Raw genomic sequence first — 17,048 nt, forward strand, 5'->3', positions numbered from 1 at the left:
AAGCCAGGGTAACAGAAACCCAAACCCTAAGGAGAAAGGAGGTGGGGATCCACATAGGACTCTCACAGATCAACACCTGGGAAGGTACTTGCCCTAACTACAGGGAGACTGATTTGAGGGGAACTGCTCACACTCGACAGCGGGGCCCTTGGAGGGATCAGCCTAGCCGCTGTCACCAGAACCTCTCTGGCACAGAGCAGCAGCCCTCGGCTGGAGCCTTGCTTTTAGAGACCTGAGTTCCAGTTCCTTGTCTCAATGTTGAAAGTCTGAAACCTGGCTCCCTTCCTCCTCGCCCTGGGCCTGTGGGTTTTGGCAGAGCCGCTCCTGTAAGGACCTGTCTTTACCTGGCATCCCAGCCATCGGCAGTTAGCTCACATTCCTAGCACCAGTCAGCGGAGCACACTTAGAACAGCCTCGAGTCATCCTGTACTTGGCTTGTTTTTAATTTGATTTCAAGGCCAAATGGGTTCAGTGAATGATCATTTGGGCAAATAAGAGGGAACTCAATTTCCCATACTTTTTCTGCAAGTCATATTATGAGAGCTCTGTTTTTTTAGAAGCCACTTCTACACAACTCTCTGAAGAGATGGTCAGTGGGTAAGACCACTTGCACTCGTAAAAAAGCTAACACATGGCCATGTTCAACTGTAACTCCCCTCCACCCCATCCCTGCACTGGGTAGGGGAAAGGGAGAGAGCAGAAACAGCCTAGGAATACAGAGACGAGTGATGGGACACCCAACGTCCTCTGCACACAAATGCACATGCACCACACACACTTAAAACTGTCATGCATGGTGAGCAAGAGCTTACATAATAAAGGTCAGAATTCTTTAGGTGCTAGAAATTGCATTTAATCCACCTTCCTCTGTTAACATTCTGAATAATATATAAACATTACAAACTAAATTAATCTCTTTGTGACCCAGGCTTGTGATAGGAACCATCAGTGACCAACAGTGACAGAGCTTTGCCTGTCTGTTCTTCCAGGCCCCTTTCAGTCTCTAGCTGTCACTTGTCCTTTTGTGGTTGTCTCTTTAATCTATTTTAACCCTGTGAGATAGGGACCAAAAGTACCAGCCTCAGTATTGTGAGGCTTAGAAGACGGCCCTATAGTAAGTAAGCCAAGCTCTCAGGAACCTTCAAACTCAGAGGCCCCTGCCCTTTGCTGGAGCTCCTCAGGTCCTGGGCTGAGAAACCAGTGATCTGTAAAGCAAGCACGCAGACCTAGACCAAGGGAGGCCTGGACGGTAAGGTGCGTGGCCTTGTGACTACCGCAGCAGCATCCAGCCTCAGGACTTGAAGGCTTCTGAGCTCATGTTCCCTGTGGATGGCTCCAAGGTACCTCTATCTTGACTGGGGACTCACAGTCCCCCCTGCCACACCTGGAACTGTATGAGGGATACAAGAGAGGCCAAAGACAGGGTGACCAGCCCCAGCGGGGGACAAACACTGGCAAAACAGTGGTGACATTTGCTCTTGGGAGAGAGGTAGGGCCTGGAACAAGGATGGCGCTGGAAGGTGAAGGGCAGTCCCGGCTCTCAGTAGCGGTAGTGGTCAGGCTTGAAGGGGCCGTCAGCGGGCATGCCAAGGTACTGGGCCTGCTTCTCAGTCAGCTTGGTCAGTTTCACATTCAGCTTGCCCAGGTGGGCTTCAGCCACCGCCTCATCCAGCTGGGAGAAACAGAAAAACCTGGAGTCAGCGTCAGGCTCCAGTGCCCTTAACTGCATCTAGCCACCAATCAGAAACCGCTCTGACCAGTGCTGCAGGTACACTACCCTCATCACACCTCACTCTCCCCCCACGGCGAGCCTCGGTGTGCTGTCCTGGCTGTCCTCATCAAGAGAGCCACGCACACGCATCAGATAGTTCTGGTGGCCCCACCACTTACAGCTCCTTGCCTCTAACTACAGCAGCTCACCAGAATGCTTCCTGAAATGAACTATGGCCCAGTACGTATTTTATCATCAACAGGGGCACCCTACACAAGTCCCACCTCGCCATGGCCTGACACCTCACCATGGTCCGACATTGACTACAGCCGCTTTTACATTCCCAAGCAGTTCCATGACCACTGCTCCTTAGAGTCTCACAAACATCCCCAGGAGTAGGAAGGGAAGGATAACGCCCACATTAGCAGACGAGGAGCCGAAAGAAAGTGTAACGGGCTCAACCTAACCTGCAGTCCATATTAGAAACAGAGGTGAAGGCCTCCTATGGCTGGCCGGTCTAGCTTAGTATGCCTTCCTTCTTCCTCACAGCATCCTGTACCAGTGTGCCACATAATAGGGACCACCTGGCAAGTTAGAGCTGGGCTCTAGTTGGGTCCCCAACAACTCCTAAGAGCACAAACAGCCTCTAAACCTTGGTCTCCTCATTTGTAGGACATATATAATAAATACCTACCTTTTGAAGCTGTCACAAAGAGCAGTGACATTCACATTGTTGGTTCAAGAGTAATTTAGCAAATGGTGGCTACTGTCACCACTAACTAAAGTACATAATAAACCTACAGACTGCATGCATCTTACAGACATGCCCAGTTGACCCAGCCACGTACTAGCAGTTTAGGGATATTTGTGTAGCATGCGTGTAGCTCCATGTCCAACACCACAAATATGAACAAACTCAAGACTGACATGGAGGCCTGTGCCTTTAATCCCAGTTCTCAGGAGGCAGAAACAGGCCTGAATCAAAGCTATCCTATCTGGTCTACATACTGAGCTCCAGGCTAGTCGGGGCTATGAGACCCTGTCTAAAAACCAAATGGGACCTATCCATTTTTTTCTTTTGAACCACAATGTTCTGCCTATATTTTAAAATTATTTCACATCAAGACCTTAGCATATGGCTTCGGGGCTCAGAAGCCTTGTCCACTGGAGCTGTGTTCTGGGCTAGTGACAGCTGAGTGGCAGATACCCCTTTACCTGGAGTGTGTATTATTCAAGTTCAGTTCCCACCCAGCCTACTGCACCGCCTGCCTGCCCAATCCACGCAGACATGTGGGAGAGCCTCGTCGTCATTAAGGAAGATACTCTTGCCTTCACTTTTCAGATGAGGACTGAAGACAAAGCTCCAAACCTAGTGAGTCATACTCCACAGCCCATGCCATTACGGGGGTGTGCTCCAAGAAACACTGAGGACTCTATGCCAGCTAAGAGGGCAGACAGACGAGCACTTTGTAAACTCTAGCAAGCCCACACAGGGAGCCTGGGACCCAGCACATAAGCCTTGCTTACAGTAAAGTCAGGAGCTTACCTTCTTAGGCAGGAAGTGAACCCCAACGGGGTATTTGTCTGGGTGGGTCCACAGCTCAATCTGTGCCATCACCTGGTTCGTGAAGGAGTTGCTCATCACGAAGCTGGGGTGGCCCATGGCGCAACCCAAGTTGACCAGCCGGCCTTCAGCCAGCAGGATGATGCGGCGTCCGTTCTTTAGCCAGTAGCGGTCCACCTGCAAGGCCCCAGGGCAGCAGTAAGGGCTGGTGGGCACTGTCCCTGTCTCTGCTCACCTCCTATGCTACACAAGATGGCCTGGAATGCCCTCCTAACCACCACCCTTCAGAGCTAGCACACCAGACAAGTCTGTTGTGAGAACTTTATGAATTAGGCCCTATAAAGCACTTGGCATTGTAGGTACTCGGGAGGTAGCAGCTACTACTGCTCTCACCGCGACCTGCTCTGTACTTAGTCATTTATACGTGACTATCATTTAAGTGCCTCATCTTCCCCTTTTCACAAGCTGAAGTTTACCAGGTTGAGTCATTTGTTCAGAGCCACACATTAAGAAGTGGCTGCAGCGCCGGGCATGGTGGCGCACGCCTTTAACCCCAGCACTCAGGAGGCAGAGGCAGGCGGATCGCTGTGAGTTCGAGGCCAGCTTGGTCTACAAAGTGAGTCCAGGACAGCCAAGGCTACACAGAGAGACCCTGTCTCGAAAAACCAAAAAAAAAGAAGTGGCTGCAATTTGAGGCCAGGGGCCTGATCTCATGCTCTCAATCGCCATTGAAAAGTTCAACACAGGATGGGGAGAGATGGCTCAAGGGGTTAAGCTGCTTCACCCCGAAAAACACATCATCACCTGACAGGTTGTCCTCTTAACGCCACATGTAAGTATGCATGTGCTTACACACACAAGCACAGACATACAGTATGTACACACACACACACACACACACACACACACACACACACACAAAGTTAAATGTAGGGCTGGGTTTGTGGCTCACTTGATAACAGAGTGCTTGCCTAGCTTATATGAAGCACTGGGTTTAACCTCCAGCTCTACAAGGCAAGAAAGAGCTTAACTTATTGCACACAGCTAAAAGGAACATGTCTCTCAGTGCCCTGCAGCAAAGCTGTCCCATCTCAGTAGTGGCCTACTTTGCACAGAGCCGTTCTAGACAGAAATGCGATGTCCTTTTCAGATCCTCCCCCGTCCTGACCCCACTGCCAGTTGAGCCCACACCCTTGGGCTGCCAGGATGCCTGCCTGGCCGCTAGCAGAGCACACCCTCAGGGCCCGGCTTCCTCAGCTGCATTCTTTGCAGCCTTCCCTCACGAGCACATGTGGGCTTTCTGAAACAGCAAGGTCACCATGTGGCAAATACCTCCTGACCTTCAGGGACATCAGTGGCCGCAGCTCTGATGATGCCTCAAGCCCAGGTCTGGCCAGGCTTCTCCAACACACGCACCACCTTCCAGGTTGCAACAGCTTCTGCGGTGGGCAGCCTACCAGGCCATCCTCCTCAGCCCCTCACTGCCAGCCCTGCGGGGAGGCCGGGGCTCCTCACCTGCGGCTTGATGTTCACCTTCTCCACAGCGTTCTCATTCAGCCACTTCACATCAATCTCCACATCGAAGTGGCCAATGTTACACACAATGGCATCATCCTTCATCTGTTCAAAGTGCCTATGAGGGAACCCAAACCCGTGAGAGAGCGCGAACAATGGCAAGCCATGCCCCCTCGGCTCCCTACGCCTCCACCCTGGTACCTACCGGCCAAGGATGATATCAACACAGCCTGTGGTGGTGACAAAGATGTTGCCCTCCTTACAAGCCTCATCCATGGTGGTCACCTCATAGCCTGCGGAAATTGAGCATGTATTATCAACAGTGGTCTCTCCCTCCTCTAGCCCCAACAGCCAACCCTGACCCTATCGTACCCTCCATGGCAGCTTGCAGTGCATTGATGGGGTCAATCTCAGTGATGATGACTCGAGCCCCAAAACCCCTCAGGGCCTGGGCACACCCCTTGCCCACATCACCATAGCCTGCTACCACGGCCACCTTGCCCGCAATCATCACATCTGTGGCCCGTTTGATGCCATCTATGAGGGACTCCCGGCAGCCATAGAGGTTGTCGAACTTGCTCTGAAAGTAGACGGGGCAAGGAGACGATGGGGGCAGGCAAGGCCCTGAGACCAGGCCTCAAGCATCCCACAGGCAGGGCTGAGACTTGAGCCCACTCAGCTGCCAGCCTAGGCTGACCCCCTAAGAACCTTTTCCACTAGACAATACCCAAACAACATGTCCCTCGTCCTCATCAGCTCCAAGGCTATATCTCCCTAGCTGTTCTCTGCTACTCTAGAAGCCTTTCTAGGGAACCGATGCCTACGACAGGTTGCTGGGTCCAAGATTTTGCTTAAGTTTTCAGCTCTTGCTAATCAAAGCCACGGTGCTGCTGAAGCAGCTGTGACCTACTGTGCAATTCTCCTGTCAGCGCACCCACCACCCTCAGACTGCAGCCCTGCCTCTCTCACATGAGGGCTTCACATCTCAGGCCACACCCTTCCTGGACACCTTTCTTCAGAGATCCACCCCTAAGCTCGCTGGGCACCAGCAGATGGAGCTGACACAACCCCCAGGGCTCACCTTGGTGACAGAGTCGTTGACATTGATAGCAGGCACCTTCAGTATTCCCTTGGCCATCATCTTGTAGAGGTTATGGACCCCAGTCGTGGTCTCCTCAGAGATACCTCGGATACCTGAACAAGAGGAAGAGCAGAGAGCACATCGCTACCCAACCCTTCTCACTCCCCAGTGTCCCCTTCTCCCTGTTCCCCTCACTGTACCTGACTGAAAGGGCTACCCAGTCACCCAGGGAGCTTTCCTCTGCTGTCCTCCATACACAGGCCCACCAGGCCCAACGACTCAACCTCCGAACATCTCCCGTCCACCACTGTCCCAGTGCCTGACATCATTTTCACCAAATCGTCCTATTGTACCCTACACTATTCTCAAGAGAAGGCGTCGTCCTCCATTTGTTAGTCATGCTGGCTTTTGTACAATCTTTTCCTAGCTCGGGGCCTTTGTCTTCTCCGTCTCCCTCCTCCTCCCTGTCACAGTCAGCAACGCTGCTTCTCTGCAACCATTCCCAGCACTGCCCTACGTTGGCCTTGGCTTATGAGCTCAGCCAGCCCTGCCCCACCCGGTTACCCTGGCTTCACAGCACAAGAAGGCCAGACTCCAGTGTACCTGCAGGAACCTCCTGTCCTCCAGTCCTCCGGAGAATCTGGGAGTTCTGCCAGGCCGACTGGCTCACGTCTATGAAGGAGCAGGATCCCTTCAGGCCACTAGTATCCATCCTACCTGCTTACCTGACAGAAGCTGTGGGTATTTGGTGTGGATGAGGTTAGTAAGGTCACCACCATCGTCCAGAATCATGTTGAGGGGTCCATCCTTGAAGTGCAACGTCTGCTCAATGCACCACAGGTACTCTTCATCTGTCTCGCCCTTCCAGGCAAACACTGTAGGGCAGGTGGGACGTGAGAAGCTGGCAGGGAGGCTTCAGAGAGCTTGCAGTAGCATAAGTCAAGTGAGACAGGGGCCACATTCAGCTCTAGGGTACCTGTCCCTTTGTACCTCCTTCTGCCAGGGACCCATGGAGGAGGGTGCGGACGACTCCCACCCAGAGGGACCATCAGATAGGATCCTCGGTTTCTTCTTCACTGAAAGGTCTTAGGGGCCTGGCAGTCTTTGTGGTGGGTAGTTTGAGGTGATGTCTGGCCAGTGTACCCCAGTAGAAGCTACCACAGACGGACTGATCTCTGTGCCAGGTACTGTAACTGCCTCCTGCCCCATTCTCATGTTCCCTCATGCAAGCCATGAGGGGGCACTGCCGTCACCACTCACAAAACCCCCTAGAGGGCCTGGGATGTGCACCGCTCAGCCCAGCACTCTAGAGTGGCACCTGAGCCAAGGGTGCTGGCTGCTGGCTGATGGGTGCTACTCCTACTGTGTGGAACTACACAGGTGTGAGGCTCACAAGCGTCTTCTGTTTGCAAAGGACACCGGCCAATCAGTCAGCTGCCTCCCTCCCCACAACTGTAGAAGATAATGCTATAGAAACAAAAAAGCTTCTTCTGAAAGAGGGCCACCAAGCCTAGCCAAGGCAGGAGCTGCTGACTGGGCCATTCAGCCCTGAGGGGTTATAGAGGGACCCCTCCTTCTGCCTACTCTACCTATGGCTGATGAAGAGTCTTCCCCCACCCCCCAATGTCTAAGTGTTTTGTCTGCAGGTATGTCCGTGTACCATGTGCCTGCCTGGAAGCCTCAAGAGGACAGAAGAGGATATTAGGTCTCCTGGTCTGCAGTTACAGATCATTGTGAGCTGCCATGTGGGCACTAGGGATCAAACCTGGGTCCTCTGGAAGAGCAGCCAGTGCTCTTAACAGCTGAGCCATCTCTCCAGCCCCCTGATAAAGATTCGTATATATTTTATTTAATTACCACCGACTCTAACAGGTCCCTCCCTTGCAGTCCAGACAGACACGCAGCACCATTCTGCAGCAGTTGAGACAGTCTTTGCTCTTTAGCGCTGATCCTTTCTCGTGCTCCTAGACTAGCAGACCTCAGCCAGTGCACCTCTGAGGTCTCGCTCTGCCTTACACCTCACCAGCTCTTTAGAAAATGACCCACAGAGGCCGGGCGTGGTGGTTACGTCTTTAATCCCAGCACTCTGGAGGCAGAGGCAGGCGGATCCCTGTGAGTTTGGAGGCCAGCCTGGTCTACAAAGTGAGTCCAGGACAGCCAGGGCTACACAGAGAAACCCTGTCTTAAAAAAAAAAAAAAAAAAAAAAACAAAAAAGAAGAAAGAGAAAGAAAGAAAATGACCCACAGAGCTCCTCTAAGGAACGCCCCAGTCCTCTACACTATGTGGCCCCCATCATAAGCTCAGTGGATCTTCCATGAGATCCGAGATGAGGCAGGAGGGCAAAAGCCGCTCTCTGCTGAATCACAAGGCTAAGACCCTCTCGCTGTCATATGGAAGCCCATGACTACAGGAGAGCCGTAGCCACCCACGTACCCCGGTAAGCGCCTCACCTGGAACGCCGGCCTTGGCCACAGCGGCTGCGGCATGGTCCTGAGTGGAGAAGATGTTGCAGCTAGACCACCGCACCTAGAAGATCCAGGACAACAAGACCGTCGGTCACCCACGTTAGGAACAGGAGAGGAAAGCCCTGAGGCAAGAGGGAAAGGCAAGCTAGTGGCTAGAAGACACCACCAGAGCTTAAAAGAAAAAGAAAAAAAAAAAAGAAAGGAACGAATCACTGAACCAGGCATGGTGGCGTACCTAGCATCCTAGGAGGAAGAGCAGAGTGCAAGGCCAGCTTGAACTATATAAGGAATTCCTGGCCAGCCTGAGTTATACAGCGAGATTCTGACACTGGCACTGACACACACACACACATCAGTGACTGGAAAGATAACTCAGCAACTAAGAGCACCTGCTGCTCTTCCCAAGGACTCCAATTTAGTGCTTAGCACCAATGTTGAAGCTTACAACCACCTACTATCTCCAATTCCTCTCTGGCCTCTGTGGGAACCAGGGATCTGTGTGGCCATATACAAACATGAAGGTGCAGGCAAAGTCCATATACACATAAAATAAATAAGCTATTACTCTGGTGTGATGTGAACAAGGAGACAGGAAAAGAACTGCTAAAGCAGAGAAGAAATACAGCAGCAACAGTGGAGGTGACATTTGGCTGACAAATACTCCAGGGTCCTCATGTAGAAAAAGGCTCAAGCCTAGAGTTGCCTTTTTTTTTTTTTTTTTTTTTTTTTGAGACAGGGTCTCTCTGTGTAGACTCACTTTGTAGACCAGGCTGGCCTTGAACTCACAGTGATCTGCCTGCCTCTGCCTCCCAAGTGCTGGGATTAAAGGTGTGTGCCACCACGCCCGGCCCTGGAGTTGCCATTTTTTGATGCAGCAAAGACTTCAGGACAAGGAGGGCAGAACACCGTGTATCTGGACTTGCTGAGCCTCAGTGTGTCCTTCATCTCCAAGTGGCGTATATCAACATGCAGACATACAATACTGGGAGTGCAGGCCAGGCTTGCACATGTAGTGGCGTCATTACCACACAGGCGGTATCTAAAGCCATGAGATCAGATCACCAGCAAGCTGGATGTTGAAAATTAAAAACAAGGCAAAAGGAGCTAAAGACTCATTGCTGAAGAGCACTAGCTGCTCTTCCAGGACCCAGGTTCAATTCCCAGCACCCACATGGTGGCTCACAACCACCAGCAGTTCCAGTTGCAGGGAATCTGGCACCCTCTTGTGGCCTGCTCAGATACTACATGCAAGTGTGCAGAGGTGCACATGCAGGCAAAACATCAAACACATAAAATAAAAGCAAATCTAAAAAAGGGCAGTGGAGGTTTGTGTGAGCCATGGAATCCCCGTACTTGGGAGGTTGAGGTAGAACCTGAACTATACAGTAAATTATGGGATAGCCTAGGCTGTCTCAAAAAACAAACCCCCAGGTACTTATTTTTGGTTGTCCTACTGTAGCAGACCTTGAGAGCTCACTACACATGACCCAGGCTCAACAAATCCACGCACTCTACCTTTTTAGTATCATGTCTGCCCAGAAGGCACCCTTTCCCTAGGGACGGCCAATGCGAGGGTTTCTGGATGGCTAAATGTATTGACTAGTCAGAAAGTAACTATCTTCCCAGCTGGAGAAAAGATAGAAAAGACTGTTGGCCCCAATGGGTGGCAGCAGTGGGAAATGGAGAGAAAACCGAGGTGACCAGAAGGCTCTGCAGCTTGGTCTCCCACAGGTACAGTCAGTCAGTCTCCCCCCATGGCTGAACCCACCACAGAGGGCAAGTGACTCTGGGACCTCACCTCAGCGCCCAGGGCCACGAGCGTCTCGATGAGGACGGCAGTCTCCACAGTCATATGCAGGCAGCCAGCAATGCGAGCACCCTTCAGCGGCTTGGAGGCCGAGTACAACTCACGCATGCGCATCAAACCTGGCATCTCATTCTCGGCTATGTCCAGGGCCTTTCGTCCCCAGGCAGCCAGTCCGATGTCCGCTGCAGGAAGAAAATGAATAAATTACATGAGCCGCCTCCTCCCATCAACTATGTCGCACCATCACCTTGTGACGACCAATCCAAGTGTAACCCCGCAGCCCTTGGTGCCGTCACTCACAACAAAGGGACGCACCCCTTTGAAAAATAGCTCTCTCTGCCTTTCCACTGACACCTACCAACGGCAGGTCACTCCCCTGAAAAAATTCAAAGCCTGCAGGTGTAACAGGATGGGTCCACAACCAGTGGTCCCGACTCCTTCACAGTGTGACAAACATTCATTCTAGCTGTCCCAACAAGACAACGTTGACTCAAACCTTTCTAAGCTTCCGACTCAGCATCTACCCAATGGAGAAATAATCTACTCTAGTGGATGATGAACTATTTTAATAAGAATTTTCCAAGTCGCTTACTTCCCCACGTTCCTCCTCTGTATAATGGGATGGCATCCGCCTCGTGTTGGTGACCCTTTCCAATGTAATGGAGTCTTGACATTATTTTAAAAGCTAGCCAGCCTGAATTGCTTTTGTCTGTGTGTGTGTGTGTTGGGTTTTTTGATTGGTTTGTAGTTTCATTTTGTCCAGGTTGGTCTGGAATTCACTGTGTGCCCAGGCTGACCTCTGATAACAGTTGATCGATCCCTCAGCCTCAGGAGCGACAGCTGGGATTACAAGTTTGTGTCACTAGGCCCAGTCTGAACTGGACTGTGCTGAAATTTCATAAGGGTTGTTCAAGTGTGTTCCCTTGCATACAGACAGCAGTGAAAGCGATGAGCCCAGAGGTCATGACGTCCCGAGTCCAAATTCGAGCCAATCACTTCCCAGTTAAAAGATTCTGACAAAGTAACCTCTATACCTCTGGATTTTCATCGTAAAAGCAAAATAGTTCTTCCCCTAGAGAGCTACAATAATAAAACGGGTTAGTCTAGAGTAAAGCTACATGGCTGTGCCCATCCCACTGTAACCGCAACTGAACGTTTGTTTATTCTGACAGCTTTCTATAATCCGGACGAAACGACGGGTAATTTCTAACCACTCCAAATTTTCTAGTCATCCAATCCAGATGGGTGATCCCATAGACTGAGCAAATCCTAAGTCCGGGGCACTGGGACTTGCCGTTTCCAGGCCTCTCCTCACTAGCACCTGGAACACCAGTGCGCTCTCTTGCCCTGCTCAAGGACCAGAAGGCGGTGGGCCCTTCCTAGGGAGCACCCATGCCCCGAGAGACCAGGGCCAGAGACGCTAGGGCCGCTTTCCAAGGGCCGATTTCTCCGCGAGGAGCACGCTGTAGGACTAGGGACCGCAGCCCGCGCTGCCGCTCAGGGCGCCTGCCGCGGGGCACGCCGGGACTTGTAGTCCGCGGCCGCTTTCCACTCCTAGCTCCCGGCTGCGCGTGGACTCCAGTCCCCAAGCACCTGCGCGGCCAGGCTAGCGATTCTAGGGGTCCTGGGCGCCCCGAGGCCGCCGCCTTAACAAGCACGCGGATGATACCGACTACAAGCTCAGAGCGGAAGCCGAGTCGCCGCGGAGGACTGTACCCCTGGGACTCACCGACTTTGTAGGGTAGTTTCTCGGACATGCTGGCGGCGTTTCCGCTAAGACGATGAACTCAGTGAAGGGGGCCGGGCGGCGCGGGGCAGGGATCTACGCCTGGCGCCGGCGTCTTTAAATATCTTCTTTATTTGAATATTCATGAATCCCGCTGGGGCTGAGCCTTGGGGGCGGAGCCTAGCTGGTGGTACAGAGCCGACCGGGAACGAGGCTGGACTTCAATCCCTGCCTTAAAAATCGTAAATTTTATGCGCTGTGGCCTTTGGACCTCTGGCACCCGAATGGGAAGGGTGTGTGGAGAGAAGCGGTTCTTCTCCCGTTCGCCGAGCCAGTGAATCAGAGGTCAAAACAAAGCAGCACTTACAGGCTCCAGCCAACTTACTTACCTGAGCCTTAATTTTTTCAGGTATACAATAAGAATATATACCGCACACGATAAAAGTTAAAGAGCTGGTACCTACCTGTAATCCCAACACTCGCGAGACAGAGCCAGGAGTATTGCCACAAGTTCCAGGCCAGCCTGGTCTATAGCTAGAGAGGCCTTGTCTTCAAAAAGAAGGAAAACTCAACCCTCTGGCTTCCTTTTCTTGCTCACCCCGACTCCCTTCTCGGCAAGTCCCCATTCCACTGTCTTTTTGTTTTGTTTTTGTCTGGTGAACCACAAGCCGCTCACATAGAAATGAGTGTGGATCTGCCCACAAGAGGATAGAGAGCTCACAGTTTTTATACGCCTAAAGAGGATGACTTCTCTCTCGGCAGCCATAACTGCCAATAACTTAAAGGAAGGAGCCAGGCCCCGTGTTGTGTGCAAATGCCATCTCTGAGAAGTTCAGCTGGCTGCCATGTAACAGGATTATGCTAGCCAGACTTGCTTACTGTTTATGTCGCCTCGTGGAATAGCGAGGAGGTGCCACCCTGAGTAGTTGTTCTGAGGTGTATAGGAAAGCAGGCTGAGCAAGCCATGGGGAGCAAGCCTGTAAGCAGCAGTTACCCATGGCTTCGGCCTCAGCTTCTGCTTCCAGTTTCCTGCCTTGAGTCCCTGCCCTGACTTCCCTCAGTGATGCTCTGTGACCCGGAAGTATAAGCTGAAATAAGCTCTTCCCTCCTCAGGCTGCCTTTGGACATGGTGTTTATCACAGCAGCTGAAAGCAAACTAGGACACTCTCCCTCTCCCTCCCTACTCTATCCCCTTTCCCCCTGCCCTGCCCCATCCTTGATAACCCACTGTAATCTCAGATTGCTGACTGAATCAAACAACCTAAAGATTCAATCCCCGTCTATTCTCATCGGCCCTGTTATGGCAAGTATCACAAAGTCTAGCATTCTGGTTACAAAACCATGAACCAAAATTGATCAATCTCTCTCTTATACACACACACACACACACACACACACACACACACACACACACACACACACCCCTGCACGAGTACACACAAGAATAAATAAATTCCTTGAGGCTTTTTTTTTTTTACTTGTAAACTATTCCGATATCTATTGTTTAGGTTCAGACATTTTCCTATTATTGTTTTGTCATTAATTTCTAGTTTGATTCCATTGTGGTTAAAGAACACATTCTGTATCATCTTAATTATTTGTCTTTTTAAAACATTATTTGTTATTTATACAGTATTCTGCCCACATGTGAGCCAGCAGGCCAGAAGAGGGCACCAGACTTGATTATAGATGGTTGTGAGCCACCATGTGGGTGCTGGGAATTGAACTCAGGACCTTTGGAAGAGCAGCCAGTGCTCTTAACCTCTGAGCCATCTCTCCAGCCCATAATTTTAATTCTTTTTAGTTTGTTGAGATTTGAATTTTGGCACTCGGGAGGCAGAGGCAGGCGGATCGCTGTGAGTTCGAGGCCAGCCTGGTCTACAAAGTGAGTCCAGGATGGCCAAGGCTACACAGAGAAGCCCTGTCTTGAAAAACCAAAAAAAAAAAAAAAAAAAAAAGGTTTGAATTTTGACTCATGTGATGGTTAGTGTTGATTTTTAACTTGAAAATTCTAAAGCATGCAGGGGGCAGGGGGGATTATCTGGATTACACCGGCTGATGTTGATGTGAGAAGACCCAGGTTAGTTGGACCGTGTCCTGGGCAGGAGATGCTGGCACTGTGGAAGATGGAGAAAGGTAGCTAAATATTAGCATCCATTGTTCTCACTGTGGACTTAAAGTGCCCAGCTGGCACAGGCTGCCTTGACATGGCCTCCATGATGCACTCTATCCTGGGCTGTGAACTAAAATGAACTCTTAAGTTTCTTTGGTAAGGATTTTCTTCTTCTTCTTCTTCTATCACAACAAGAAACAAAGGAAGACAACCCAGGATGTGGTTAATCTTGGTGGGCATTTTTCAAGCAACTGAAACAAATGTGTCTTCTGCAGTTGCTTAGTGAATCTGCCAGATGTCAGTTCAGTGCTGCTGGGTAACGGTGGTGCTGTGCCCTTGCTGGTCCTCTGCTTAGTCATCCTTCCAAATGATGAAAGAGCTTTAATTTGTCCTTTCCAATCCATCAGCCTTCGCTTCATATGTTTTACAGGTCTGTTCTTTTGCATGTACATGATTACAGCTGCTGTGATCTAGCAATTGGCTCTTTTATCCTTTCATAATGGCAAGGGACAAGGAAAGAAGTACAGGGCGGCAGGGCACCTCATTAGTGCCAGATGGGAGTGGAAGGCCTGTTGCTACATCGCATGTGTTTGAAGAAAGGTAATATTTGGTTTTCTTTTTAAGTTTACTTAGATACATATGTTTTTAAATTTTTATTTTATTAATTTATTCATATTACATCTCAATGGTTATCCCATCCCTTGTATCCTCCCATTCCTCCCTCCCTCCCATTTTCCCCTTACTCCCCTCCCCTATGACTGTGACTGAGGGCAACTTCCTCTCCCTGTATATGCTCATAGGGTATCAAGTCTCTTCTTGGTAGCCTGCTATCCTTCCTCTGAGTGCCACCAGGCCTCTTCATCCAGGGGACGTGGTCAAACAGATATATATGTCTTTAAGTGTGAGTGTACACTGTTGGTAGGGCTTCCAGGAAATAGCCCCCCAAGACACAGCATTTGGAAACTCTGATAAACCACACTCTGGTAACTGCTGACACAAGAGCGAACTGCAAACTCACCCTTTGACCAAACATGTACAGATGTGTGAGTGATGACGTTAAAAGTCAAAGGCCGAAAAAGATCTACAAGCTCGTCAGTAGAAGACCTCTTACGTACAGTCCTCAGGGAGGAACAGTGAAACGCCCTTTTTTTTTTTAAGTGTGTGTGTGTGTGTGTGTGTGTGTGTGAGACACAATATTCATATGGAGGTCAAAAAACAGTTTGTGGTAGTGAGTCTTTCCTTCCGCCATGTGGATCCTAGGGACTGAGCTGCCGATCCTGAGGCTTGGTAGCAGACACTGGTACCCATTAAGCCATCTTGCAGAGACGGGGGAGATGCTTATCAATTCCAAACAAATGTCAAAGTCTGTTACATAAAGAAGTAGAAAAATGCTGACAGTGGTGGTGCACACCTTTAATCCCAGCACTGAGGGGGAAAAGGGAGAGAGGCAGAGGCAAGCAGATCACTGTGAGTTCAAGGCCAGCCTAGTCTACAGAGTGATTCCAGCACAGCCAGGGCTACACACAAGAGAAACCCAGTCTCAACAAAAAAGATTTTTTTTTTTAATGTGCATAACAAGAGGTCTATGACACTATTATTTGTGTAAAAGAAAAGGGCACAGCCGGGCCTAGGGGCACATACCTCTAATCCCAGCATTTGAGAGGTGAAGACAGGAGGATAAGGAGTTTAAGGTCATCAAATTAACAAATGACTGGGCTACAAGAGATTCTGTCTCAATGTGAAGAGGGGAGGAGGAGAAACCAAGGGATTTTTCTATATACACATACGGGTTGGGCTGGACACACAGGACTGCTAACAATGCCAGGGAGGTAGGACATAGGTTCCCATGAAAAGCTCGGTGACAAGTGGCCACTAGATGCCCCTTCTCTTAGTCCAAGCTCCAGTGATGCCTGTCAGGCTGCTGGGCTCCCTGGCCCCTTGGCTTGCCCTTTGTACCTCCCCTCCCCTGTGCCAGGGGTGGGGCGAGTAGAAGCCTGGCTACTGGCTGAGGGATGTTCCAGGCCATCCACTCCAAAGCACCAGTCACTTGCCTTCCCATGGGCCAGCCTCTTGCTGTGGATCCATTGGTGACAAAACAGAGGAATGAGGTCCAAGTGTGAAGGACGCCTCGGTGACCTCCTACGTCAGAGATGTGTCTGCCTTGGCCAAATGTTTTACCCTCCATAACCACTTCCGTACCTGACACACAGTGCCCCAGCCTCGCGGCTTCAGCTCCTGGTCCTGGCTGTTCCTGGAGTCAGGAGTTCTCTGAATCTGAGGGGAGGGGAGAAGAGAGAGGTGGAAACCTGGTCTCCACCTGTAGACCAGGCTGGCCTTGAACTCACAGGGGTCGACTGTGTGCTCTTCTACAAGACACTTTGGTTCTAGCGCATGCTAAGAGGCTCATCCGGACTCTGAAGCAATCAGATGGAGAGATGATAATTCTGGAGAGAAGTACACTGAGGATTTGTAACAAGGGGCTTGGCCCAATCTGACAGGAGGGGCCATCTCTAGAGCGGGCTTAGAGGGAAGAAAAAACAAGAAAGCAGATGGCTCTTAGTTGGGAAGCCTTAAACCTGTCACCCTCCCCACCCGCTATCCCTGGCCAGGCTCCCTACGGAGGAGGAACTTAGGCCTAAAGGCATCCTTGCACCTCTGAGGTCAGCCCTAGTCAGGCTGGGGTCGCCTTTACCCAACTCTGCCAGGTGAGGGCACCCGGCACCCAGTTTTAGCTTCACCCTGAGGCAAACCCTCCCGTAGCATGCAGTTGCACAGCTGCATACATTAATCCCCTGAGCATCCTTGCACGGGCAGCCTTGGAACATGGGAGGAGGATGCTCCCCCCTTTGGGTGATCTTTTAACTTGTTCTGAGGGGACTTAGCCCAGAGCCAGGTGACTCTAGATATTGAGATACGACTGTCATTTGTTAGGTACGTTTTTGCTCTCCATAATTTTTATTTTTATTTTATTTAATTTTTTTTTCGGGGCGGGGAAGATCTCACTGTGTAGCACAGCTCTCCTGGAACTGGCTATGGGATAAACCATGCCAGCCTCAAACTCAGAG

General features: G+C 50.8%; 1 protein-coding gene across 1 annotated transcript; it reads right to left on the reverse strand.

The window, feature by feature from the left end:
- Nucleotides 1-806: 806 nt before the first annotated feature.
- Ahcy (adenosylhomocysteinase) lies at nt 807-12,021 on the reverse strand. Its single transcript, XM_051143568.1, has 10 exons — nt 11,874-12,021; nt 10,136-10,326; nt 8,323-8,398; nt 6,597-6,746; nt 5,872-5,984; nt 5,163-5,370; nt 4,996-5,083; nt 4,791-4,908; nt 3,258-3,452; nt 807-1,672 (listed from the first exon to the last, which is right to left on the reverse strand). Exons 1-10 carry the CDS (start codon nt 11,899-11,901, stop codon nt 1,541-1,543), a joined length of 1,299 nt encoding a protein of 432 aa, XP_050999525.1. The 5' UTR covers nt 11,902-12,021; the 3' UTR covers nt 807-1,540.
- Nucleotides 12,022-17,048: the final 5,027 nt, after the last annotated feature.

The sequence above is a fragment of the Acomys russatus genome, chromosome 4 (assembly GCF_903995435.1).
Source record: "Acomys russatus chromosome 4, mAcoRus1.1, whole genome shotgun sequence".
In the NCBI taxonomy this organism is placed as follows: domain Eukaryota; kingdom Metazoa; phylum Chordata; class Mammalia; order Rodentia; family Muridae; genus Acomys; species Acomys russatus.

Excerpts from the sequence above, each read along its gene's own strand:
- Ahcy (XM_051143568.1), bottom strand. The coding sequence starts at position 11,901 with ATGTCCGAGAAACTACCCTACAAAGTCG. Across the intron at positions 8,399-10,135 it reads TCGTGGCCCTGGGCGCTGAG|GTGCGGTGGTCTAGCTGCAA; the intron begins GTGAGGTCCCAG and ends TGGATCTTCTAG. Across the intron at positions 3,453-4,790 it reads AGGTGAACATCAAGCCGCAG|GTGGACCGCTACTGGCTAAA; the intron begins GTGAGGAGCCCC and ends GGGGCCTTGCAG.